Source organism: Cetorhinus maximus, chromosome 2 (assembly GCF_964194155.1).
Source record: "Cetorhinus maximus chromosome 2, sCetMax3.hap1.1, whole genome shotgun sequence".
NCBI lineage: Eukaryota > Metazoa > Chordata > Chondrichthyes > Lamniformes > Cetorhinidae > Cetorhinus > Cetorhinus maximus.
This window is the reverse complement of record NC_135880.1, coordinates 227,270,231-227,296,874: the sequence shown is the minus strand read 5'-3', so window position 1 is coordinate 227,296,874 and position 26,644 is coordinate 227,270,231. Positions and strand designations below refer to the sequence as shown.

The 26,644-nt window shown below is 44.2% G+C and overlaps 1 protein-coding gene and 1 long non-coding RNA gene across 3 annotated transcripts in view; one reads left to right on the top strand and one right to left on the bottom strand.

The window, feature by feature from the left end:
• LOC144671623 (uncharacterized) overlaps positions 1-26,644 on the bottom strand; it is a 1,108,978-nt gene that overhangs the window by 483,739 nt on the left and 598,595 nt on the right. The gene's annotated exons all lie outside the window — the stretch shown is intronic.
• Positions 11,428-26,306, top strand: LOC144691071 (thy-1 membrane glycoprotein-like). 2 transcript variants are annotated; one of them, XM_078559124.1, is made up of 5 exons: positions 11,428-11,553; positions 13,689-13,737; positions 19,096-19,172; positions 20,905-21,252; positions 25,418-26,306. In XM_078559124.1, the coding sequence occupies exons 2-5, from the start codon at positions 13,730-13,732 to the stop codon at positions 25,537-25,539; spliced, it is 555 nt and encodes a 184-aa protein (XP_078415250.1). In that variant the 5' UTR covers positions 11,428-11,553; positions 13,689-13,729; the 3' UTR covers positions 25,540-26,306. The 2 variants fall into 2 exon arrangements, with proteins under 2 accessions (XP_078415250.1, XP_078415257.1); XM_078559131.1 differs by lacking the exon at positions 13,689-13,737 and having other exon boundaries at positions 11,433-11,553.

The following is a 26,644-nucleotide window of genomic DNA, read 5'->3' as shown; positions in this document are numbered from 1 at the left end:
GGTCTTATTACTACTGAATTCAGGGCATGCATCTCAAAATTTATACGAATTGCAAATCAAGTTGTGGCAGTTGTTTCAAGTCTCCCTTTGGAATTTGAACAACTCAGCATTTACCATCGGCTGTGCCACAACATCGTTGGGGGCTCTTTGCGGGATATATTTGAAATTCCTTGATTTTTTTTGGAGTGGGTGAATCTTACAAGTACGACAAACACTTTGAATTCAGGAGTTGGGGTAAGGTTTTTGTAGTGCAATTGTAGTGAGACTGCAATATGGCTTTGGCAGTTGCTCAGACTTGTCTGGGAGTTGAAGTTTTAACTTTGGCTGGTTTACAAAAGGTAACTAAAGTTAAGTTACCGGAATTGGCGGATAAATTACAATTGGGTTTACCTGCAGGGGCGAAGAAATCAGATATAATTGAAGGCCTAGCGCAGCATTTAAAGTTGGAAGTAATACATGACCCTGGTGAGTCACAGCTGGAGGTAGCGAGACTTCAGTCACAAATGAAGAGACTTGAATTTGAACAAACAAAGGAACTGAAAAAACTTGAATTGGAGGCAAATTAAAAGGAAGAAGAATTGGAAATGAAAAAAACTGGAACTAGAGGCAGCACGAAAAGAAAGGGAAAAAGAGAGATTATTTCAAACAGAAATGAAAATGCGAAAACGTGATCTCCAGAGGGAAAAGTTAGCAATGGAAGAAGAATTAAGGAAAGAGACAGAGAATATCATTTTAAAAGGCTGGAAGTTAAAAAAAGGGATCTCAGATTCTGAGGAAAGTTCTGATGATGAGAAAACCTTTAACCTAAAACCCAGTGGGGTGATGTTTAAATTTGTACAATCTCTTCCAAAGTTTGAGGAAAGAGATGTTGAAGCATCCTTTATTTCATTTGAGAAGATAGCTAAACAGATGAAATGGCCACAGGAAAACTGGACATTGTTGTTACAATCCAGGTTGGTGGGTAGAGCACATGAGGTTTATGCTTTGCTGTCAGAAGAAATGTTGGTGAATTATGATGTGGTAAAAAAAGCTATTTTGAGTGCATATGAATTGGTTCCTGAGGGATACAGGCAGAAATTTAGGAATATGGGAAAACAACCTGTGCAAACTTATATTAAGTTTGAAAGAGTAAAACAAAGTACTTTTGACTGGTGGATACGGACGTTAAAAATAGAGACAACATACGCAGCTCTTAGACAAGGAATTCTTTTAGAAGAATTTAAAGATTCAATTCCTTCAATCATGAGAACTCATGTGGAGGAACAGAGGGTTCAAACTGTCAGACAAGCAGCAGAGATAGCTGACAATTATGGGGAGAATTTTCCCCTCTTTGGGGGTGGGGGTGGGGTTTGTTCAGGAGTGGGTGTATGGAGGCGATCCTCCGATTGGCACCCTCAATTGGGGGCGCGCCGCCATTTTACCTGGGTGGGCCAATTAAGGCCTGCCCACCATGACATCCGCCAGGAAGCGGGGGCGGGGGGAGGTATTCCCTGAGTCGAGAGTGCGCTCTTTCACGCATGTGCATGATAGAACGCATTCATCTCCCTGAGGCTAAGTGCTGCCTCAGGGAGATCGGCTCCACAATAAAAAATGTTAGAAATAGAAAAAAAAATTTCCCTGACATGACCCCTCATGTGACACTGTCACATGAGTTGGGACATGTCCATCATTTTTAGTTACGCTTTTATTAAATTTTTAAAAACCTACATGAAACCTCATTCTGCCCGTGGATGAGGTTTGATGCTTTCTCTGAAGCCCGCCAGGGCTCCCAGAATTCGCTGCCAGAGGAGGTGGTGGAAGCAGGTACGATAGTGGTGTTTAAGAGGCAGCTTGACAAATACATGAATAGGATGGGAATGGAGGGATATGGACCCCGAAAGTGCAAAATGTTTCAGTTGACGGGCAATATGATCGGCGCAGGCTTGGAGGGCCGAAGGGCCTGTTCCTGTGCTGTACTTTTCTTTGTTCTTTGTTCTTTGTTCTGACTACCCACCTTCCTTAAGGTTGGGCAGGTAGGCCCATTAATGACGGTAAGTACTTTGTCAATGGGTGCACAGCTGATTCGGCTGAGGCCCCGCTGACCTGAAAATTGAAATGAGGCGGAGTGAGATCGGGAGTTCCGCCCGACATCATCCCGCGTCATTTTACACGTTGGCGAGCAGGCCCCGTCCCCCTGCTCACCGACTGGGAAATCCTGGCCTATGAGTTAGTTCGTAGAGCTAAACCTTTTAATGGTCACCCTTTCAAATCGGAAAAGGATAGAAAGTGGGAAGACGAAAGGAAGGTGGGTAGTCAGAACAAAGAACAAAGAACAAAGAAAAGTACAGCACAGGAACAGGCCCTTCGGCCCTCCAAGCCTGCGCCGATCATATTGCCCGTCAACTCAAACATTTTGCACTTTCGGGGTCCATATCCCTCCATTCCCATCCTATTCATGTATTTGTCAAGCTGCCTCTTAAACACCACTATCGTACCTGCTTCCACCACCTCCTCTGGCAGTGAATTCCAGACACTCACTACCCTCTGCGTAAAAAACTTGCCCCGCACATCTCCTCTATAGTTTTCTCCTCTCGCCTTAAATCTATGTCCCCTAGTAATTGACTCTTCCACCCTGGGAAAAAGCTTCTGACTATCTACTCTGTCCATGCCACTCATAATTTTGTAAACTTCTATCAAGTCGCCCCTCAATCTCCGTCACTCTAATGAGAACAATCTGAGTTTCTCCAACCTCTCCTCATAGCTAATAACCTCCAGACCAGGCAGCATCCTGGTAAACCTCCTCTGCACCCTCTCCAACGCCTTCATATCCTTCTGGTAATATGGTGACCAGAATTGCACGCAATATTCCAAGTGTGGCCTAACCAAGGTTCTATACAGCTGCAGCATGACTTCCCAGCTTTTATACTCAATAGCCCTGCCAATGAAGGCAAGCATGACATATGCCTTCCTGACTACCTTATCCACCTGCGTTGCCACTTTCAGTGACCTGTGGACCTGTACACCCAGGTCCCTCTGCCCGTCAATGCACTTAAGGGTTCTGTCATTTACTGTATAATTCCTGCCTATATTAGACCTTCCAAAATGCATTACCTTGCATTTGTCCAGATTAAACTCCATCTTCCATTTCTCCGCCCAAGTCTCCAACCGATCTATATCCCATTGTATCCTTTGACAATCCTCTTCACTATCTGCAACTCCTCCAACCTTAGTGTCGTCTGCAAACTTACTAATTAGCCCAGTTACATTTTCCTCCAAATCATTTATGTGTACTACAAACAGCAAAGGTCCCAGCACTGATCCCTGCGGAACTCCACTAGTCACAGCTCTCCATTCAGAAAAGCACTCTTCCACTGCTACCCTCTGTCAGGGAAGAGATGGAGTAGGTGGAAATTCCCAGGAATTGTTTTCTCAAAATAAAAAGGAAGATGCTAAGGGCAGAAATGACATTCGAAAATTGGGGTGTTTTCATTGCAATAAAGAAGGACACACAAAGTCAACATGCTGGAAATTGCAGGGAAAATCTGTTGGAATTATAAGGGTGCAGAAAAGTTCTGGAAGTAAGAGTACTGTGGGTTCTGAGGTTCAGGCACAGGAGAAAACAGTGGTTTGTGTACAGGTAAAACAGGGAGAATCAGTGAAAGGTAAAGAAGTGGGAATGTGTTCATAATTTACCCAAGAGAATTCAGAGGAGCAGGTTGCAGAAATGTTTAGAGATTTTGTGTGTGAAGGGAAAGTCTTTCCCTGTGTACAGGGTGGAGTAGATAAAGATGTTAAAATTTTAAGAGACACAGGAGCTAGTCAATCCTTAACATTGTGGGATAGTGATATTTGTTGTTCAGAGGGAGTGTTGCAGGAACAGGTGACAATAAGTGGGGTTCATGGAGATGCTAAACCTATTCCATTGTGGAAGGTAAATTTAAAGAGTAAATGGAAAACAGGCAAAGTGACCGTTGGAGTGGTGGTAAAATTGCCCATGGCAGGGCTTCAGTTTATTCTGGGTAATGATATAGCCGGATCACAAATGTGGGTGCTGCCTATGGTCATTGAGTAGCCTATAGAGGTGTTGTCAACAGAAGTGTTACAGAGAGAAACCTGGATTGTTTCCAAATTGTGTGATGTTACAATCTCCAGCTGATATTACACCTGAAAAAACCTGATCACAGGGTGGAACCCCACCTGATAGATCCAACTTTTATTTGTTTGTTTAGATATGTGGAGAGTAGCTACTGAACAGAGTCACAGGAGTCAGCTGATGAACTTTTTACAAAAGAATAAAACATTTATTAAACAAGAAAAGATGAACAATGTCACAATACTCCTTCACCCACAACTATACCTTTACAAATGTATAAAGAAGTCAGAAAAGTTATCTTATACACTAATGTACACAGTAAGTACCCAGTTCTTGTAATTCTATGGCACCCTGTGGTCAGACACACCACACTCTGAAACCAAGCGACAGATGTCACCTCAACCAGATGCTATGGATCTTTCTTCAACTGCCCCCAGATGCTTGTCACAGTCTCAGCCAACCAATCTCACTGAATTCTATCTTTCACACGAGGTTTCCAATCTCCACTCTCCAAAACTTTGCCTTGGAATCTTCTCCCAAACCGACGTTTTCTCTCAGTTCACCTCCAAAGTTTCAAACCCTCCTGATGCTCCTTTTCCCTGGGTCACCACATGCATTCAAGCTGCCTTCCATGTACTGTCTCACCAAATCAGTTTTAACAGTACACCACTGCTTCACATGCCCATAGCAAAGAATTACAGACCTTCAGTTGTCTCTTTGAACCCTTTTGCTTCTTGCAAGCTGTTCTCGCTTTAAATCTGAAGCTTGGAGCCTTTCTCTCTGCCCCTCACTCTTAACTTCACTTAACAGGACCTTTTCCCAGGTTCCTGCCCTTCCTTTGACTTCAAGGTCTCCTTTCCCCTTTTCCACTCCCTTGGATTTTTGGGGTTTTTCTTTGCTTGGCACCTTTTTGTTCTTTTGTGAAGTCTGCAGCTCCCTCTCCCAGTTTCCAGTTCTCTGGGGTCCTGGCTTCAACTGAACTTAAAACTGTTGTTTCTTTAGTTCTGTGTGTATGTCTGTGGGAGGAACCTACCTATCTGGCCCCCTGTTGGTCAGCAACAGCACTATTCTTTTTACTCTTGTGTGTTTACTTTTACTTTATAAGGATCATAAACTTCTCATTAGAAATGCAAGCAGCCTTTTAAAGTGAAACTAAAACTCCATTTGACATTTCTTAACACACAGATACAGAAATACAAATCAAGTTTAAACTTTAAAGCTAAAACTCATTCCTAACAACTACAAATACAAATATAACTTATTAAACTATCTCTATTTCCTAACAGTGATAATGAGATCACAGGCTCATAGATTAAACCAAGAGAAACAGAAAAGACAGGCAGTTCAAAGACAGGAAGAAGATGTTGAAATCAAATTCACTGTTACTGTGTTTGATAACATTGTTCAGGAAGTCAGAGCAGAGGCAATTTTGCTGAAGTGTTTAACTCAAGAATGTTAGTGGAGTTACAGAAAAAATTTTGCAAATACAACATTTATATTAGACAGCTTAGGCAGAAACAGAGGCAAAATGTATTCCAGAATGCTATTACCTTAAGGGTAATATTTTAATGAGAAAATGGAGGCTGTATCATGTTTCAGCAAATGAAAGCTGGAGGGAAGTACATCAGGTTGTAAATCCCATTTGGGTACAGAAATGAGATTCTGAGGATAGGGGGTGGGGGAGGATCCAGTCGTTGTAGCTGTACTGTGGAGGGTAGACTGTCCCAACAATACACCCCCCCACTTTCCCCAGTACTGATGCCAGTGCCCCACAAACTGTAACCCACTTCTCCCACACCAGCCTTTAAGCCACACATTCATTTCTCCAATCTTATTTGTCCTATGCCAATTTGCATGTGGCTCAGTTCATAATCCAGAGATTATTACCTTCGAGATAAAAGCAAAATACTGTGGATGCAGGAGAAGAAGACAGAGGCATTAACTCTGTCTTCCTCTCCACAGATGCTATCAGACCTGCTGAGTTTTTCCAGCTATTTTTGTTTTTGTTTATTACCTTCGAGGTTCTGCTTCTTAATTTGGTGCCTACCTCTTCATATTGTCTAGACCTCTTTCCTTGTCTTGTATATGTCGTGGGTATCTACATGGACCATTAAATTGGATCCTCCCCCTACCGCTGCAAGTTCCTCTCCAGCCCTGAGCAAATGTACTGAACCCTGGCACTAGGCAGGCAAGACAGCTGTCTGGACTCTTGTTGTTTGCAGCAGAGAACACTGTCAATCCCCTTCACTACACTGTCCCGTACAACCACTACATTCCTGGTTGCTCCTTGTTACAGGTGAGGTCCCTCAATTTGTTACAACTGGTCCCCAGGTGAGGTTCCCCCAAATTGTTATGCTCCCGGGTGAGGAGGAATAACTGGCTCCCCTTCTTTACTCAACCCCCTCGGTTGGTCGCAACAAAGTTAATTTAAAAAGGATCCCTTCCCAGTCCAAATGTAATTATGTTTTAAGAGGAACCAATTTAACCAGGCAGTCTTGAGTCAAAGGAAGAGTGAATTTATTTGTTACTAAACGTGAGGAAAAACAATAAAAATGCAACACACATACACACATTAGAAATGAGAAATTGAATCCAAAATTTAAAATTAAAAAACATATACGAATCAGTCTTTGGCTTGTCCGTGAGGGGTAGATGGTGAAACGTTACAGCTGTTAAGTTGGGTGACTTTGGCAGTTGAGTAGTTGGACTGGAGATTCTTGGTTCTGCAGGTTAGCTGAAAGGAGTTGTCCTGTTTCCCTTTTGACTGTGGCTTTGCTGACTTGTGACTTGCTCCCACAATCAGAGAGAGAAAGACTTTTTTACCTGTTAGCGCAGGAAACCCAGTTGATGTTCTTCAGCTGTGACCTTCAGATCACACACACACCAGAAATGAACACCTGACTAGCACACCGAACTAGGGTTGCAGTTGGCTTTTTAAACCCCTTTTCTTGTGTATTTCTGGAAAGGGAAAAAAAACATGTATTTCACCCAGACCTGCTTTTTGTTCAACTCACATCATGTCCACAGTCTGGGATATAACTCACAGGAGATGTTCTTCTGCTAAAATTGCAATCAGCCTTTATTATCAACCACAGGAAATTACAGTTCAGTTTTTGCATTGCATCTTTTCCTTTGAAATGTCTCTGTCTGAAGTAGGCCTTGACACCTTTTTAGGTGCAACATTCCGTTCTATGGACTAATTGGTCAAGTAATCCACATAGGAATTTTCCAGCAAGTTTACAGTCCTTACAGTCTCAGACAGCTTTTGCTTGTAGGCCCTTTTGAAAAAAAAACACATCTTACTTAAAAGTTCAATATGTCCTTAAGTAATTCGGGGCTATGGGCTGACATCATGATATCTCCCTGCTTGAACGATATCCTGTACCTCAGTGCCATGGCCAACCTGTTCATCCACCCTGCAGACCTTGTTTTTGTCCACACTGGTTGCAAACACCCCAAACCTAATTGACAATTGCAAAGTCTGAGGCCCCTCCACTACTGTCTGAACAGTCCCTTTACCTGTCTCACTCACAGTCACATCCTCTTGTCCCTCACCTCTGACCAAAACAGATGACCCTATTCTAGGGGGTGTGACTACCTTCTGATACAAAGTGTCCAGGTATCTCTCCTGCTCCCTGATGTTGTACAGCGTCTGCAGTTCAGCTTCCAGATCAATAATCCTTATCTGGGATTCTTCTGGCTGCTTACACTTTCTGCAGACGTATTTGTCCCATAATGACTTTATTGATCTATTAATCTATTTTGTGCTCAGGTTTCTGGAGTGGGGATGTGAACCCACCACCTTCTGACTCAGAGGTCAGAGTTCTACCCACTGGGCCACAGCTGATGCACACATGATCAGTTATGTTCACACTGATTGATTAGTGATATGTTCACATTACAGTAAATACCACACAGATCCCTGCTCTCTGCTGACTTAGCAGGTAGTCTCATAACTGGTGTACTCTAATTTCTGCCTAAGTCTTTTCACAGAATCACAGAGTCACAAGGTGCAGAAGAGGCCCTTTGGCCCATCGAGTCTGCACTGACACGTGAGAAACACCTGACCTACCTACCTAATCCCATTTACCAGCACTTGGCCCATAGCCTTGAATGTTATGACGTGCCAAGTGCTCATCCAGGTACTTTTTAAAGGATGTGAGGCAACCCATCTCCACCACCCTCCCAGGCAGCGCATTCCAGACCATCACCACCCTCTGGGTAAAAAGGTTTTCCTCACATCCCCCCTAAACCTCCTGCCCCTCATCTTGAAATTATGTCCCCTCGTGACTGACCCTTCAACTAAGGGGAACAGCTGCTCCCTATCCACCCTGTCTATGCCCCTCATAATCTTGTGCACCTCGATCAGATCACCCCTCAGTCTTCACTGCTCCAACGAAAACAACCCAAATCTATCCAACCTCTCTTCGTAACTTAAATGTTTCATCCCAGGCAACATCCTGGTGAATCTCCTCTGCACCCCCTCCAGTGCAATCACATCCTTCCTATAATGTGGCGACCAGAACTGCACACAGTACTCCAGCTGTGGCCTCACCAAGGTTCTATACAACTCCAACATGACTTCCCTACTTTTGTAATCTATGCCTCGATTGACAAAGGCAAGTGTCCCATATGCCTTTTCCACCACCCCACTAACATGCCCCTCCGCCTTCAGAGAACTATGGACACACACGCCAAGGTCCCTTTGTTCCTCAGAACTTCCTAGTGTCATGCCGTTCATTGAATACTTCCTTGTCAAATTACTCCTTCCAAAGTGTATCACCTCACACTTTTCAGGGTTAAGTTCCATCTGCCACTTATCTGCCCATTTGACCATCCCATCTATATCTTCCTGTAGCCCAAGACACTCAACCTTACTGTTAACCACCCGGCCAATCTTTGTGTCATCCGCAAACTTACTAATCCTACCCTCATCATAGTCATCTATGTCATTTATATAAATGACAAATAATAGGGGACCCAGCACAGATCCCTGTGGTACACCACTGGACACTGGCTTCCAGTCACTAAAGCATCCTTCTGTCATCACCCTCTGTCTCCTACAACTAAGCCAATTTTGAATCCACCTTCTCAAATTACCCTGTATCCCATGAGCATTTGCCTTTTTTATAAGTCTCCCATGTGGGACCTTGTCAAAGGCTTTGCTGAAATCCATATAAACTACATCAACTGCACCCCCTCATCTACCCACCTGGTCACCTCTTCAAAAAATTCAATCAAATTTGTTAGTTGTTTATTGTTGAGGATCTTTTACACATTGTGTACATACTTTTCTCTCTGTTATCCTCTTACAAGATTGATTTTTAATGATCCAATTTCTTCCTGACATCATCAGGTTTTGAGTTTGAAACCAGTCTCCCAATAGCTTGGCTGTCTCACCGTCCATTAAATGTCATCCTGACCGATATGAATATTGCTGTTGTTAATTATTGCTTTTAGTTGATCTCAGACACAGTAATGGGAAAGCACAGCAGCCAGTCAAGCTTCTAATGCAGTGAATGGAGAACAGCCAGACTTCCTCTCCTGGCATCTATCTAGTTGCACCTGACAAATGCATGTGGGCGGATAACACAGCAAAAGGAGGGGGCCATTCAGCTCTTCAAGGTTATTGCTGATTTGTATGTCAAATCCATTCATCTGCTTTTTCTCCATATCCCCAATATCCTTATTTAGCAAAAATCTATCAATCTCAGTCTTGAAAACTTTGATTGTCATCCAGCATCCCCAGTTTTTCGTGTGGGGAGAGAGTTCCCAGATTTTCCTGTATCTCCCTTCCTCTCTGTGAAGAAATGCTTCCTGATATCAGGCCTCTTTCTAATTTTAAGGTTCTTCTCCCTTGTTCTGGACTGCAGCACCAGAGAAGTAGTTTCTCTCAAAGTACCCTGTCAAATCACTATCTCCCTAACTCTTTTAGACCCCACCATCACCTTGGTGAATCTGCACTGCGTCCTCCTGGGATACCATGCGCAGAACTGAACACAGTTTCTCCAGATGGCCCAAGGCTCTGTATAACTGAAACATCTTTCCAGCCCATTAGGGAAAGGCCAATATTTCATTAGCTTATTTGATGATATTCCTGTACCAGTCTCATAGCTTTTAATGAATTATATATATGGACTCCCAGATCCTTTTGTTCCTCAACAGCTCTTAGGCCCTCACATTTGAAAAAAAATTCAATTTGTCTTCCTGATTTCCTAAGTGGATGACCTCGAGTGTTGATCTCTACCTGCCACAACTTCCTGCTCCCATCCAAACCACCCACTGTTGGGAGAGAGCAGGACTGAGATCAGTTATGTGTTGTACAACCCTCTGGCATTGTTCTACATTCACACATAGAGATACAGGGCTAATGGGGCACGTGGTCACAGCATGAGAAGACTGCGGCAAGTGAGATCAGCAGTTTTACATAATTCCAACTACAACAACAACTTGTATTTGAATATCACCTTTAACAAAATGTTATGACATGGCAGGTGATGTGTGCCAGGTGGACCAAATCCACAAGAGAAACTTGGTCACGCTATCACAATGATTTTGCAATTTGTATCTATTATGAGGCGTGTGCACTGAATTCAGAAATAATAAGTCCACCAAGACCTTTAGAGATTCAAAAATTTTAAATTAAAGTATTTGTTAACAAAATGAAAGATGTCAAGCACATACATAAGACCAAAATTACTACTAAAATAACTCCTGAAATTCCTAATTAACCTGACTTCCAGTTACACTCCCTTTAAGGCAACAGTCCAAAATAGATTTTCGATTTAAAACAGATTCAGCAAGTTAACACAATACAAAAACAGAAAATGCTGGAAAAACTCAGCAAGTCTGACAGCATCGGTGGAGAGAGAAACAGTGTTAACTTTTCCAGTCCAATGTGACTCTTCCTTGTGTCATTGTGCAGTGCTGGGTCACAACCTCACACTCATCCCCTTTCCTCAGTCTCCTATTGCCTTGTAGAGATAAAATGAACTCTCAAACTTTACCCAGATAGTCTCAGACACAGCTCTTGCCAGAGTTCATCACCTAAAAGGATAAAGAATGCATATAATCTATAGCCCTGCTCTGTGTGTGTGTGTGTGTGTGTGTTGGTGTTAGGGTCCCAGACGAATTTCCCCCTCCCACCCGTCTTACCCACAGAGACTAATCCCAAACAATCACAGGAAGCGCAGGACTGCATCAGATGGGGGAAAGTATGAGGGCAGCTGGAGTTTAGTATTTCTGATGTCAGACATTGAGAGAGCTAGGGTGCAGAGTGACTGTTTAATATCCTGGATGTGATGGGGCGGGGTTGTGCCTGTGAGAGTTTATCAGCTGATGTACCCGCAGTGAGTGCTGCAGTGAGGAACTGTTCCAGCAAGACGTCTGACTGTTGCACAGACTCAGTCCGGCTTCAAAATCAGGCGAGTGAAATAAGGAGAGACCAAAATCCAGTGAGATCAGGAGGCTGAGCGGTGCAGGTAAGGACTGGAGGAAGGAGATAGACTGAGAATAGAGAGAGAGACAAAGAGAAACAAGACATCGAATGGATGGGAAAGGACGGGGTGGGGGCGAAGCAGAAATGAAAATACCAAACTGGGTGGGGGAAGGATTTAAATGAAAACAGAGAATATAGAAAGAGGAGGAATGCGAATGAAGAGAGGGAGGGTGTGGGGAAGAGAGGACCAGTGGCCAGAAGGAAATGAGTAAAATTTGGAAATGATTGCTGCAGATTCGAGCCATGGTTTATCCCTGAAAATGGAACTCCAATAGGACCGGGTTTTTGACAATTCTGAACAGGTTTTTGTGCAAAATGCATCTTTATTTCAGCGGAGAGATTTAACCCGAGAAAGTGAAGAGTCATTAAAAATAACCAAAGCCCGGGGTGAAGGGAGAGATGAGACAGAAATTAATCCCAGGCCAATGGGGGGGAAATTCTGTAGATTTCCTGCGGGTTCATTATTTTTCAGTTGGGGCAATGCGGACAGAGCCGGGCTCCGGGGTAAAGTTAATGCGGATTTCCGCTGTTTGCAATGCGGGGAAAGGGTGGGGGCAGCCGGGGACTGCGGGTAATAGGATGCAGGGGGTCACCAGGTGGACAGTGAAATGCAGGAACAATTTCTACAATTGATCTGGGTGGAAAATAGGGGGTTGAGATCTGCAAATCCCCCGAGCCAGGCTCTGCCTGGACCCCCCCATTAGCTTTAGTCTGGGTCGGGGTAAGTCCCAGTTTCACACCTCATTCGCTTTTTGTAATTCTTCCAATCCGTGACATGTCAGGTAATAGAGAGAAAAAGCCTAACGCTCCACAGAAACCAGCTTTAGACTGGGCGTGAAGGACAAGTCTCCCAATGAGATCAGGGCTGTGGAATTACTAAAGGCAGCAACAAGGGGACCAAAGATTATCGCGGAATTTGGAGTTTGTCTTGTTTCTTGTTTTGTTTAATGTTGCACACAGACCGTCGACATTGGAGTTGAGCTAACTATATTGATAACACATTTCTGAACAGGTCTGCAGTAACTAAACTCTTATCAAGACAAGTTATAAGATGTGCTATCTGACTTCAACACCAGGTCAGATGACCTGGTATCTAGTACACTGCTCCGCATAGTATCGAAGACTGCAGTCCACCACCACCAACAGCTATTATCATGACATTTCCTTTTTTAAAAAAAAACTTTTATACAACTCAAGTAAACAAAATTCTGTATTGTTCTGTTTTATCAATCTGTTTTTGTCCTTTTTTCACAGTCCTTCCGCTGGGTGTCCTGAATGGTGACAGAGGTTGAGATCTGCAAATCCCCAAGCTAGGCTCTGCCTGGTCCCCCATTAGCTTTAGCCTGGGTCCGGGGATGCCAGCTCTGCATCACTATCACCCCTTGGGTAGTTTTCAGGACTCTCGGGCTTTGTCTGGTATCTGTTGCTTCACTGGTGCATTCTGGTTCTTGATCTTCAGCTACACTTTCTGGTGCAGAGCAGGCTTGCATTTATTTTTGTTTTCCGTAAGAATTTCTGGTTTCTTCTGTACTGTTGTCCATTTGGAGTCTACACTATGTAAGACCTTGGTTCTCTTGTGATTCCCGTGACAACAGCAGGATTCCAGATCCCTTCGTGCTGAATCCTCACTGTCTCTCCCATGTTCAGGTCAGGCAGAGGTCAAGCACCCCGATCAAAGTGCTGTTTCTGCTTCTGTTGTCTCAGTTTGAGCAGGTCCTGCACGCTGTAGCTCACTGGCTGTGGAAATAACAGTTGGGACGCAGTTAGAAGCTTAGTTTTTAGTCTTCTCCCCATCAGGAGCTGTACTGGAGATGATCCAGTGCTCTCTAATGGAGTATTCCTGAAATCCAGCAGCGCCAGGTAGGGGTCTCTTCTGTCCGCCTTTGCCTTCTTCAACCTTCTTTAAGGTCTACACGGTACATTCCACCATTCGATTAGATTGTGAATATTTGGCACTTTACGTAGTGTTGTCAAATGTGAATAGGTCCACTCTAATTTTCTGCCAGGGCCTCTCTGGGACACTGTGTGGTTGAACTGGTTCATTTTGTTGTGACTTACTGTACTTTTGGCACATTGCACACACATTCACCATTTCCCTGATTTGTGCTCTCATTCCAGGCCAATACATTACATCTCGAGCTCTTCTCCTGCATGTTTCTATGCCAAGGTGAGTTTTATGTATGTGCTGCAGCATTTCTTTCCTCAGATTTGCAGGAATTATGATCTTTTCTCACTTGCAAAAAATATTCGTTCTGCTACATGAAGTTCCTTACGGAAGTTCAGTACTACTTTAGTTCTGTCTTCATGGAGGAAGACACAAATAACTTCCCAGAAATACTAGGGAACCAAGGGTCTAGTGAGAAGCAGGAATTGAAGGAAATTAGTATTACTAAAACAATAGCGCTGGAGAAATGAATAGAAATCGGTAAATCCCCAGGGCCTGATAATCTACATCCCAGGGTACTAAAGGAAGTGGCCATGGAAATAGTGGATGCATCGGTTGTCATCTTCCAAAATTCTGTAGATTTTGGAACAGTCCCGGCAGATTGGAGGGTGGCAAATGTAACCCCACTGTTTAAAAAAAGGAGAGAGGGAGAAAACAGGGAATTATAGACCGATTAGTCTAACCTCAGTAGTTGGGAAAATGCTGGAGTTTATTATAAAAGATGTGATAATAGGACACTTAGAAAATATCAGCAGGATTAGACAAAGTCAACATGGATTTATGAAAGGGAAATCATGTTTGACAAACCTACTGGAGTTTTTTGAGGATGTAACTAGCAGGATAGATAAGGGAGAATCAGTGGATGTGGTGTATTTGGATTTTCAGAAAGCTTTTGATAAAGTCCCACACAAAAGGCTAGTGTATAAAATTAAAGCACAGTGGATTGGGGGTAATATATTGGCATGGATTGAGAATTCGTTAGCAGACAGGAAACAGAGAGTAGGAGTAAATGGGTCTTTCTCAGAGTGGTAGGTGGTGACTAGTGGGGTACCACAGGGATCAGTGCTTGGGCCCCAGCTATTCACAATATATATCAATGATTTGGATGAGGGAACCAAATATAATATTTACAAGTTTGCTAACGACACAAAACTTGGCGGGAATGTGAGCGATGGGGAGGATGTTAAGAGGTTTCAAGGCGATTTAGACAAATGGCAGATGCAGTACAATGTGGATAAGTGTGAAGTTATCCACTTTGGTAGGAAAAACAGAATAGCAGAGTATTATTTAAATGGTGATAGATTGGGAAATGTTGATGGACCTGGGTGTCCTTGTACACCAATCACTAAAAGCAAGAATGCAGATGCAGCAAGCAGTTAAGGCAAATGGTATGATAAAAGCAAAATACTGCAGATGCTGGAAATCTGAAACAAAAACAGAAAATGTGGGAAAACTCAGGAGAAAAACAGAGTTAACGTTTTTGAGTCCATATGACTCCAGGGTCAGACAGACTCAAAACATTAACTCTGTCTTTCTCTCCACAGATGCTGTTAGACCTCCTGAGTTTTTCCCGCATTTTCTGTCAAGGCAAATGATATGTTGACCTTCATTGCGAGAGGACTTGAGTACAGGAGCAAAGATGCCTTACTGCAGCTGTACAGGTCTTGATGAGACCACATCTGGAGTAGTAAGTGCAGTTTTGATCTCCTTACCCAAGAATACTTGCCATAGAGGGAGTGCAGTGAAGGTTCACCAGACTGATTCCTGGGATGGCAGGATTGTTGTATGTGGAGAGATTTGGCTGACTAGGCCCTGTATTCACTGGAGTTTAGAAGAATGAGAGGAGATCTCATTGAAACATATAAAATTCTGACAGGGCTGGACAGACTGGATGCAGGGAGCATATTTCCTTTGGCTGGGGAGGGTCTAGAACAAGGGGTCACAGTCTCAGGATATAGGGTAGACCATTTAGGACTGAGATGAGGAGAAACTTCTTCACTCAGAGGGTGGTTAACCTGTGGAATTCTCTACCACTGAGGCTGTGGAGGCCAAGTCACTGAATGTGTTTAAGAAGGAAATAGATTTCTGGAATCTAAAGGCATCAAGGGGTATGGGGAGAGTGTGTCGTTGAGATAGAGGATCGGCCATGATCATATTGAATGGTGGAGCAGGCTCGAAGGGCAGAATGGCCTACTCCTGCTCCTATTTTCTATGTTTCTATGTTAGTTTTGTACAGCAGAAAGGGCTCTGCTCCGATGTGTGGGCCAGCCAGTTTGCACAATCTGCTGGGCAGTTTTCTCAGGGTGATGTCATCCTTGGTCGTGTACCTGATTTCATCCAGTTTGGTTACAGCCTCAGGTATGTTCTTTGTCAGCATGTGACCCTCATGCTTCCATTTCTTTATCTTCTTCCTCCGTGATGGGTAGGTATGCACATGACAGAGTGTCTGTGATGTATATTTCCATGCCAAGTTTGTACTTAACTCTGACCTGGTTCTCTGCAGGCGCATTAGTAATCTTTGGATTCTTGGTGGTGCACAGTTCAGGGGCTTTTTAAGTATAGCTTCTAAAAGCTTACGATCAGACTCTACCATAGTCTTTGCCATAGACAAACTAGTGGAAGTGTTCTAGGCCAAACACAATTGCTAGTATTCCTTTCTCTATTTGGACATACCACTGCTGTGTTTCAGTCATTGTCTTTGAAGTGTACGCCACTGGTGCCTCATTTTGCAAAAGTACAGTTCCCAGGCCAGTCTTTGAAGCGTCCACTGAAGACTGAATAGTATTTAGCATCAGCTAACTTACACGTGATCTCTTCTACTGTGGGCAACTGGTAATGCTCTCTTTATACTGCCTGGTTTAGGTCTCTGGGATCCAGACAGACTCGCAAGTTCCCATCTGATTTTTCTACAATTACAATTGCATTAACCCACTTTGTCGGTTCTTCAGATTTCTTGATGTGAAGTTTCTCCATTCTATCCAACTCTGCTTTCAGTCAGTCTCTCAGCATTACTGGTATTTTTCTGGGCGGGTGTACTTTGGCTGTCACAGTTTCATCAGTCTTGTTGGTGTGTTCTCCTTTTAGGCAGCCAATCCCCTGGAAGCCATCTTTATACTCGCTCAGGATGTCATCAGTGGTGACAGTCATTATTCTCTTGATTAGCTTCAGATTTTCACAAGCTTTGATTCCAAGAATGGGTTTTGTGTCAGTTTTCACCACTATGAATGAAAGCGCTTGAGACTGTTTTTTGGAGTTCACTTTAAGTGTGCACTTGCTTTCTACAGCAATTTTTCACCTGTGTAAGTAGACAGCTTCACTTTTGTTTTAGTTAGCTGTTTTTCTTTGCGTATCTTACGATACAGGCTCATGGGAATGACTTGCTTGTGCACCCGTTTGACGCGTAAAATTCACCATCATGTTGGCAATTTTTAAATCAGCCTTCCATTCGCCTTCTTTGAAATTTGTTGTTACTGCACCAACGAAAAGTTCAGTTTCAGTGTCTGTGAGAATCATGTGCACTTTCTTCAATTTACACATCTTAGCGAAGTGATTTAATTTACCGCAGTTCTTACACTGCTTTGCGTAGGCTGGACAACTACGTGGTAAATGCTCTGTTCTGCATCAGCTGCATTTAAATGCTTTAATAGTAGTTTTGTTATTTTTACCTTCAGGCTGTCTATTTGTTCTTTTCCAGGTCTGTTTCTGTTTAACTGCATCTAAATGCTTGACAATGTGCGGCTTATCATCATCTGTCATCTTTTTAATCAGGCATTCCGTTGTCTCTGCCACTCTGCAGATATTTATTGCTTTCTCCAGCTTGAAATTAACTTCTCTCAACAGACGTTCTCTCAGAGCGTCATTAGCGATCCCGCAAATTATTCTATCTTGGATGAGTGATTCTTCAAGCTCTCCAAATTCACACGATTTAGCTCATTTTCTCAGGTTAATAATCTGCCTTGCGTGCTTAAAAAAATTGGTATCTTTCATACATGATGTTTTTCTTAGGGCTGCAGTAGGCTTTAAATTTTTCCATTATTTCTCTCCAGTCATTTTGTTTTTCATCACTTTCAAACGTCAATGTGTTATAGACTTCGAGGGCTTCTTCCACTGCTACGTGAAGAAAGATGGAAGACTGCACCCAAGGGTCTTTTTTTTATCACTGTCCATCGCTGTGAGGTACAGCTTGAATTGCTGCTGAAACCGCCTCAGTTTTTGGTCAGATTTCTCTCCAAACTAAGCTCCGTCGATGGTTTCAGAACCTCCATTGTTGCATTTAGTTTACTTCTGACACCAAGTCTTGTTTTTTGTTTCAATGATGTACACAGGCCATCGACCTTGTACCTGAGCTAACGTTATCGATAACACATTTTCCTAACATGAACACATATATGCAGTATCTGAACTCTACCAAGACAGGTTCCAACATGTGCTATCTGACCTTCAACCCCCAGCTCAGATGACCCCCTTATCTAGTACAGAGTACTGTATAGTATCTAATACTGGAGTCCACAACCATAATCAGCTATTATCATGACAGAGTTAAGGCCATGATCTTACTGAATGGCGGAGCAGGCTCAAGGGGCTGAGTGACCCACTCCTGCTCCTAATTCGTACATGTGTATGACGGTGAAATTGAACATTTTTCTTTTGAGTAATTTTAATTGAAGAAGCTAAAAAGACTAATTTCTCTTCCAATCTCCCATGTCTGTCTGCACACTCGTTATGGCTAAGTGGTTCGTTTCTAATGTCCTTTCTTTGTAACTTTCGTTTCATTGGGAAAATCTGTTAACTGAACAGGCCTCCCCCTACTCCCCCAGACCATCCTTGTACTAAACTCCTTGAGTACTGACCTTCTCAGTACCGACCCTCCGACAGTGCAGCACTCCCTCAGTACCGACCCTCCGACAGTGCGGCGCTCCCTCAGTACCGACCCTCCGACAGTGCGGCGCTCCCTCAGTACCGACCCTCCGACAGTGCGGCGCTCCCTCAGTACCGACCCTCCGACAGTGCGGCGCTCCCTCAGTACCGACCCTCCGACAGTGCGGCGCTCCCTCAGTACCGACCCTCCGACAGTGCGGCGCTCCCTCAGTACCGACCCTCCGACAGTGCGGCGCTCCCTCAGTACCGACCCTCCGACAGTGCGGCGCTCCCTCAGTACCGACCCTCCGACAGTGCGGCGCTCCCTCAGTACCGACCCTCCGACAGTGCGGCGCTCCCTCAGTACCGACCCTCCGACAGTGCGGCGCTCCCCCAGTACTGCACTGGAGTGCTGGTCTGGACTATTAGCTGAAATATCTGGAGTAACTATTGAATCCATGACTCTGACTCAGAATTGTGAGAGGAACTTACTGAGCCACCGCTGTCACCCAGTCCTGGTGGAACTGGTCAAGGACCATAATGGAAAATGTTTAAAAGATTTAAAGACTGAAGGGTCAACATCACGGTACTTGCTCACCCCAGGGTGGACGGTTCTGCCTCAGTTTCTTTAGGGAACTGATGGTTATGGAAGGCTGGACACACATCAGGCAAATGGAGGCAGCTTCGAGGTGACTCTGAACAGGAACTTTGTTTATCTGACAGGTGCAGATACCGGACTGTGGAAAGGATTTGGCCCTTTCTAAAGATGAAGCAGCTGCTGATACTCTCTGCTCTGGCAGGTATGTGCTTTCCTGGCAATTGCATTTTCTGCTCTTAAGGGTATTAGCCGGCAGTCAGGTTGGGATATTTTTATGCAGGCTCCATGCATTGTGCAGCCAGTTAAACCATAAGACTCATCAAGTCTGGTTACAAATATCTCCAGTGTCAGGGTTTCACTAAAGACTATTGAAATTAAAACCAAATCTCCCTCTTCTCCCAACTCAGTCCAACATAAAAAACAATAATTTGGAAAAGGAGGGAATAAGAACCATTGAATGTAGTCGGTGACTCTGCTGTCAATTTCCTTTCCAATAATATTTGATCACTACAGAGAAAACATTGCTGGATCTCTAACACGGAGTATGTCGTGCTCATGCATTGTGCTGGGTAGGGGGAGTTGTGGCTAGTTAGTGTGATAGCATTGCAGCTTCACTATCCAAGTGCCAAGCAATGACCATCTCCAACAAGAGAGAATCCTACCAATTCCTTTTGATATTTAATAGCATTATCAGAATTCTGCAGTGAGTAACTCACCTCCTGACCCCCCAAAGCCTGTCCACTATCTACAAGGCACAAGTCAGGAGTGTGATGGAATACTCCCCAATTGCCTGGATGAGTGCAGCTCCAACACCACTCAAGAAGCTCAACACCATCCAGGACAAAGCTCACTTAATCAGCACCCCATCCACAAACATTCACTCAGAGTGGTAGCAGTGTGACCCATCTACAAGATACACTGCAGCTACTGACCAAGGCTCCTTTGACAATATCTTCTAAATCCACAACTTCTACCACCTGGAAGGACAAGAGCAGCAGATGGATGGGAACACCATAACTTACAAGTTCCACTCCCATTCACACATCAACCTGATTGGAACTGTGTCACCATTCCTTCACTGGGCTCGGTCAAAATCCTGGAACTCCCATCCTCAGGGATCTGGGTGTCCTAGTTCATGAATCACAAAAGATTAGTATCCAGGTACAACAAGTAATTAGGAAAGCTAATAGAATGTTATTGTTTATTGTGAGGAGAATTGGTTACAAAAATAGGGAGGTTATGCTTCAGTTATACAGGGCACTGGTGAGACCACATCTGGTATAGTGTGTACAGTATTGGTCTCCTTATTTAAGTAAAGATGTAAATGAGTTGGAAGCAGCTTAGAGAAGGTTTACTAGACTAATACCTGGAATGGGTGGGTTGTCTTATGAGGAAAGGCTGAACAGGTTAGACTTGTATCCGCTGGAGTTTAGAAGAGTAAGAGGCGACTTAATTAAAACCTTTCAGATCCTGAGGGGTTTTGACAGGGTGGATGTGGAGAGGATGTTTCCTCTTGTGGGAGAATCTAGAACTAGGGGTCACTGTTTAAAAATAAGGGGTCGCTCATTTAAGACAGAGATGAAGGGAATTTTTTCTCTCAGAGGGTCATGAGTTTTTGGAACTCTCTTCCTCAAAAGGTGGTGGAAGTAGAGTCTTTGAATATTTTTAAGGCAGAGGTGGATAGATTCTTGATTAACAAGGGGGTAAAAGGTTATCGGGGGTTGGCGGGAATGTGGGGTTGAGGTTACACTCAGATCAGCCATGATCTTATTGAATGGCGGAGCAGGCTCGAGGGGCCGAGTGGCCTCCTCCTGCTGCTAATTCATATGTATGTATGTTCTAACAGCACTGTCTCTGTATCTACACCACGCGGACTGCAGGGTTAAACTATAGCAAAGATGTAAAATGTAGGCTATTCTATTCCTATTTTACAGTATTGTCCATGGTAGAAAGCCAGCAGATCACAAAGATAGATGCTTGCACCATAGAAACCAAGAAACTGCGTGTTGATTGCAACTACAGAAAGAACAGCAGCGGTGCCATCAAATATGAATGGAGTCTCATTACAGAAAAGAACGAAATATTGGTGATCAACAGCACCCTCAACCCCGAGAAGGGATACCCCGCCTTCAAACATCGTGCAGAAGTAGACATGACAGATGTGTTGCTGCGTCTCACCTTAACTGGGTTCGGTAAATCTGATGAGGGGAAATACATGTGCCGTCTTTGTTCAGAGACTGACGTAAAGAATGACTACAACAAAACAATTCCAGTTAAGCATGGTAAGAATATCTTCATCAGTACATGAGGAAATGCCACCCTGTCTCTCAAAGGGCCTTATGCAACTAGAGGTTCTATGGCCTCTTCCTGAGGGAGGAGGGACTGGGAACGATGGCAGAGGGATCGGTACATTGTCACTCTAGCGCAGGGAGACTCCTCTTCTGTTGGTTGCAATATAGTCACAAACAAAATTAACACGAACAACTAGTTCCAGTAATAGTGAAGATTAATCACAATAAAGTCAACCACAGTCAGACAAAATTAGTGAGCTTCACACCCATTGTCTTTATTCATGTAAAGTCATGTCAAAGGTTACATTGACCATGCACCAATGTTCAATATCCGGACTTTCTACTGGCTTAAAAGTAACAGACTTAAAAACTGTTATTTGATTTCACTCTGTATCTAACCCTGTGCTGTACCTGTCCTGGGAGTGTTTGATGGGGACAGTGTAGAGGGAGCTTTACTCTGTATCTAACCCCATGCTGTACCTGTCCTGGGAGTGTTTGATGGGGACAGTGTAGAGGGAGCTTTACTCTGTATCTAACCCCGTGCTGTACCTGTCCTGGGAGTGTTTGATGGGGACAGTGTAGAGGGAGCTTTACTCTGTATCTAACCCCGTGCTGTACCTGTCCTGGGAGTGTTTGATGGGGACAGTGTAGAGGGAGCTTTACTCTGTATCTAACCCCGTGCTGTACCCGTTCTGGGAGTGTTTGATAGGGACAGTGTAGAGGGAGCTTTACTCTGTATCTAACCCCGTGCTGTACCTGTCCTGGGAGTGTTTGATGGGGACAGTGTAGAGGGAGCTTTACTCTGTATCTAACCCCGTGCTGTACCTGTCCTGGGAGTGTTTGATGGGGACAGTGTAGAGGGAGCTTTACTCTGTATCTAACCCCATGCTGTACCTGTCCTGGGAGTGTTTGATGGGGACAGTGTAGAGGGAGCTTTACTCTGTATCTAACCCCGTGCTGTACCTGTCCTGGGAGTGTTTGATGGGGACAGTGTAGAGGGAGCTTTACTCTGTATCTAACCCCGTGCTGTACCTGTCCTGGGAGTGTTTGATGGGGACAGTGTAGAGGGAGCTTTACTCTGTATCTAACCCCGTGCTGTACCTGTCCTGGGAGTGTTTGATGGGGACAGTGTAGAGGGAGCTTTACTCTGTATCTAACCCCGTGCTGTACCTGTCCTGGGAGTGTTTGCTGTTTGTCACAGCAGTTATGTACAGCGTTATGTACAGCGGTTATGTACAGCAGTTATGTACAGCAGTTATGTACAGCGGTTATGTACAGCGGTTATGTACAGCAGTTATGTACAGCAGTTATGTACAGCAGTTATGTACAGCCGTTATGTACAGCCGTTATGTACAGCGTTATGTACAGCGTTATGTACAGCAGTTATGTACAGCGTTATGTACAGCAGTTATGTACAGCATTATGTACAGCGTTATGTACAGCGTTATGTACAGCCGTTATGTACAGCAGTTATGTACAGCGTTATGTACAGCAGTTATGTACAGCGTTATGTACAGCGTTATGTACAGCAGTTATGTACAGCGTTATGTACAGCAGTTATGTACAGCGTTATGTACAACGTTATGTACAGCCGTTATGTACAGCGGTTATGTACAGCGGTTATGTGCAGCGTTATGTACAGCGTTATGTACAGCGTTATGTACAGCGTTGTGTACAGCGTTGTGTACAGCCGTTGTGTACAGCCGTTATGTACAGCGTTATGTACAGCGTTATGTACAGCGTTATGTACAGCGGTTATGTACAGCGTTGTGTACAGCGTTGTGTACAGCGTTATGTACAGCAGTTATGTACAGCGTTGTGTACAGCGTTGTGTACAGCGTTGTGTACAGCGTTATGTACAGCGTTATGTACAGCGTTGTGTACAGCAGTTATGTACAGCGTTATGTGCAGCAGTTATGTACAGCAGTTATGTACAGCGTTATGTACAGCCGTTATGTACAGCAGTTATGTACAACGTTATGTACAGCGTTATGTACAGCCGTTATGTACAGCAGTTATGTACAACGTTATGTACAGCGTTATGTACAGCCGTTATGTACAGCAGTTATGTACAACGTTATGTACAGCGTTATGTACAGCCGTTATGTACAGCCGTTATGTACAGCGTTATGTACAGCGTTATGTACAGCGTTATGTACAGCGTTATGTACAGCGTTATGTACAGCCGTTATGTACAGCAGTTATGTACAGCGTTATGTACAGCGTTATGTACAGCCGTTATGTACAGCGGTTATGTACAGCGGTTATGTACAGCGTTATGTACAGCAGTTATGTACAGCGTTATGTACAGCGTTATGTACAGCAGTTATGTACAACGTTATGTACAGCGTTATGTACAGCATTATGTACAGCGTTATGTACAGCGTTATGTACAGCGTTATGTACAGCGTTATGTACAGCGTTGTGTACAGCGTTGTGTACAGCCGTTGTGTACAGCCGTTATGTACAGCGTTATGTACAGCGTTGTGTACAGCCGTTATGTACAGCGTTGTGTACAGCGTTATGTACAGCGTTGTGTACAACGTTGTGTACAGCGTTGTGTACAGCAGTTATGTACAGCGTTGTGTACAGCGTTGTGTACAGCGTTGTGTACAGCGTTGTGTACACAGCCCACGTCGTTCAGGGCTTTTTTTTTTAACTCTTTGCTTCTATAACCAGGAAGGGAAAACAAAGTTTCTGTGGTTGTTTTAATATTCACCTCCCCTCTATCACAGAAGTTTTTTTGGAAGACGGGTTTTGCTAGCACTGTGTCTCCGGCCAATGACGTCCCTGGTTATCTGCGTATGCGCAGACAGGTATTGTTACCCATCTTGTGTTGGCAGGAGACACAGTGGCCTCTGAGCGTTCTTGTCAGAGACGGGGTCATCTCGTCAGCAGGGAGTCAATTAGGCTAGTATAGGGACCGATTGGGTGCAAAATGCCACTGGGATCTTCCCAACATCAGACGGGCTCCCCGCTGAGGCTGCAGTGAGGTAGCGAAGATGGCCTCCAGGCAGCAGGCTAGAGAGCTGTTGGTGCCTTCTCTAAATCTCCCCAAAGCTGTGGCCACAGGCAATTTGTGGAAGGGCTTGATCTTCTACCTGTGGCCATTCTTCCCTTTTAAATTGCTATATGACACTGAGAGTGTCTTCAACCGTCCACAGTTTCAGACCCTCTGATTGAACCTCGGAAACCCCCCCTGTTGCCCTTAATTGGATGGTGAACACAGAGGTGGCCTGTTAATTGGCTGCCTCCTGTAAGATTGTGACATTGTGCCACAGGCCAACACCATTGGTGCTGGGACCTGCTGAAAGCCTTGGTGGTTGAAAAAATTCAGAGGTGGTAAGGTTTCATCCCATGTTTTCAGTATGATTTTGTAGCGTTTTATTCTTTTGTTATGCAGTCATCTCAAGGTTAGATTGTCTTTGAAACACCTTTATAATTGTCAGAGTATCAACTTTCAAAAAAGAATTAGAACAAAATTCGGAGGTGGTAAAATTTCATCATGAGTATCACTCCGGGCTTGAGTCACTACAAGACACACAAAGGGCTCTGATCTTGACTCCGTACGAGTGTAAAGCGGTGATTGTTTCACATCTCTTTTTGTGTTCTTAGTTCAGCAACAACTCTGATATACACCAAGCTGCAGACTCACTGTCACTTATTTTTGACACAAAAAAGTCAAGTGCAAATACTGAGCTCCTCAATAGTCGGTGCTCTTCAAGATTCTGGTGAAGAGCACCAACTATTGAGGAGCTCAGAGCCATTTACATCACTGCACAAAGTCAGTGGTGAAATGAACCGTGGTGACATGAAGAAAATCTGTTTTTACACAACGCGTGGTTTGGATTTTGAATGCGCTGCCTGAAAGGGCAGTGGCAACAGATTCAATCATATCCTTCAAAAGGGAATTGGATAAATAGTTGAAGGAGAAAAATACAGCAATGAGGTGAAAGAGGAGGGGGGTGGGACTAAAAGAACTTGTGCAGACCTCCTTTGTCCTGTATTGCCTTGGCCATTCAATGTAGAGGAATAGACAGGCAGCCTGGTGTTGGCACTGTGCTGGAACCACTGACAATGTCGCTGCCTTCTGCCACCTGTAAATACAAGGTTAGCTTTTCTAACACTATCTTTTTTCTTTCATTCAATATATTAGCAGATATTGCAACCTGTGGTGCCTTTGGACTTGTGCTGAGCAGTCCCTGGATGTTGAGCCTCCTCCTCTCACTCACTGTCCTTCAAGCCCTGGATGCACTGCCCTGCGGAAGCCAAAACTAACGTTCATCAACTGGAACAGAACTGGCAATGACTGCATCTCCTTGGCGGAATGAGCGATTGTTCTATGTTGTTATCCCATCACCCCAGCCCCTGCTCTGCTCCACCACCCCCTCACCCCTGCCTCTTCTCTCTCTCTCTCTCTCTCATTTGCATTTTTGTTTTGTTTTTTAATTTTTATTATGTCAGTGACGTCGCTGGGCAGAGATGGAATTTCAACAAGTTGCCATCACGTGAAGGAGCCAATCCCAATCTCTGCTCTCCATCTCTGACCTGGCCTGTGGGTAACCCTGTCAGGCAGGGGGAACACAGCCAACAGAGGCTGCACAGGTTGCAGTAATATTGGAGTGAAGGGGTAATCATCCTGATGATGCAGATTAGCAAAGTGAAGGGCAGTATGGAGGGAAGGTAAGAGAGATAGATAGATAGAGATAGAGAGAGGGCTGTCTGGGGTTCAGCCCCCGGTGACTCTCCGATCAAGGCTACTCTTCCGGCGCCTGTGCTCCAAACCTGTGACCATAACTTTCGGATAACACAAATGAACAAATTAATATAAGTGCTTTAGCCTCTACTGAATATATTGCTAACCTGCTCCGATATGTAACTGTAAATTGGGAAGTCCAACTCTGCTGACCTGAATGTATTTTTTATGTATGCTGAGTGGCTGTGCAGTGGAATTTTTAAAATTGCCAAATATCCAATGTGTCCAATAAAATATAAAATAATGATATCCAATAAATATTAACCATTTCCTCTTCTCAACTTGAAAATGTGGAGCATCCTCTGTTTTGTGGAGAATTTGAATCTCTTTCACTAACAGCTACCCTCCCCCATCTACCTCACCCCACCCCTCCTTACCCATCCACTCCCCCCTCTCTCACCCACCTCTCTCCCCCCCTTCTCTCTCTCACCCACCTCTCTCTCCCCCCTTCTCTCTCTCCCCCCTTCTCTCTCTCCCCCTTCTCTCTCTCCCCCCTTCTCTCTCTCTCCCCCCCTTCTCTCTCTCTCCCCCCTTCTCTCTCTCTCCCCCCTTCTCTCTCTCTCCCCCCTTCTCGCTCTCTCCCCCTTCTCTCTCTCTCCCCCCCTTCTCTCTCTCCCCCCCTTCTCT

Coding starts and splice junctions, on each gene's coding strand:
- LOC144691071 (XM_078559124.1), top strand. Junction 19,173..20,904: donor GATACTCTCTGCTCTGGCAG/GTATGTGCTTTC, acceptor CCTATTTTACAG/TATTGTCCATGGTAGAAAGC. Junction 21,253..25,417: donor AACAATTCCAGTTAAGCATG/GTAAGAATATCT, acceptor TCAATATATTAG/CAGATATTGCAACCTGTGGT.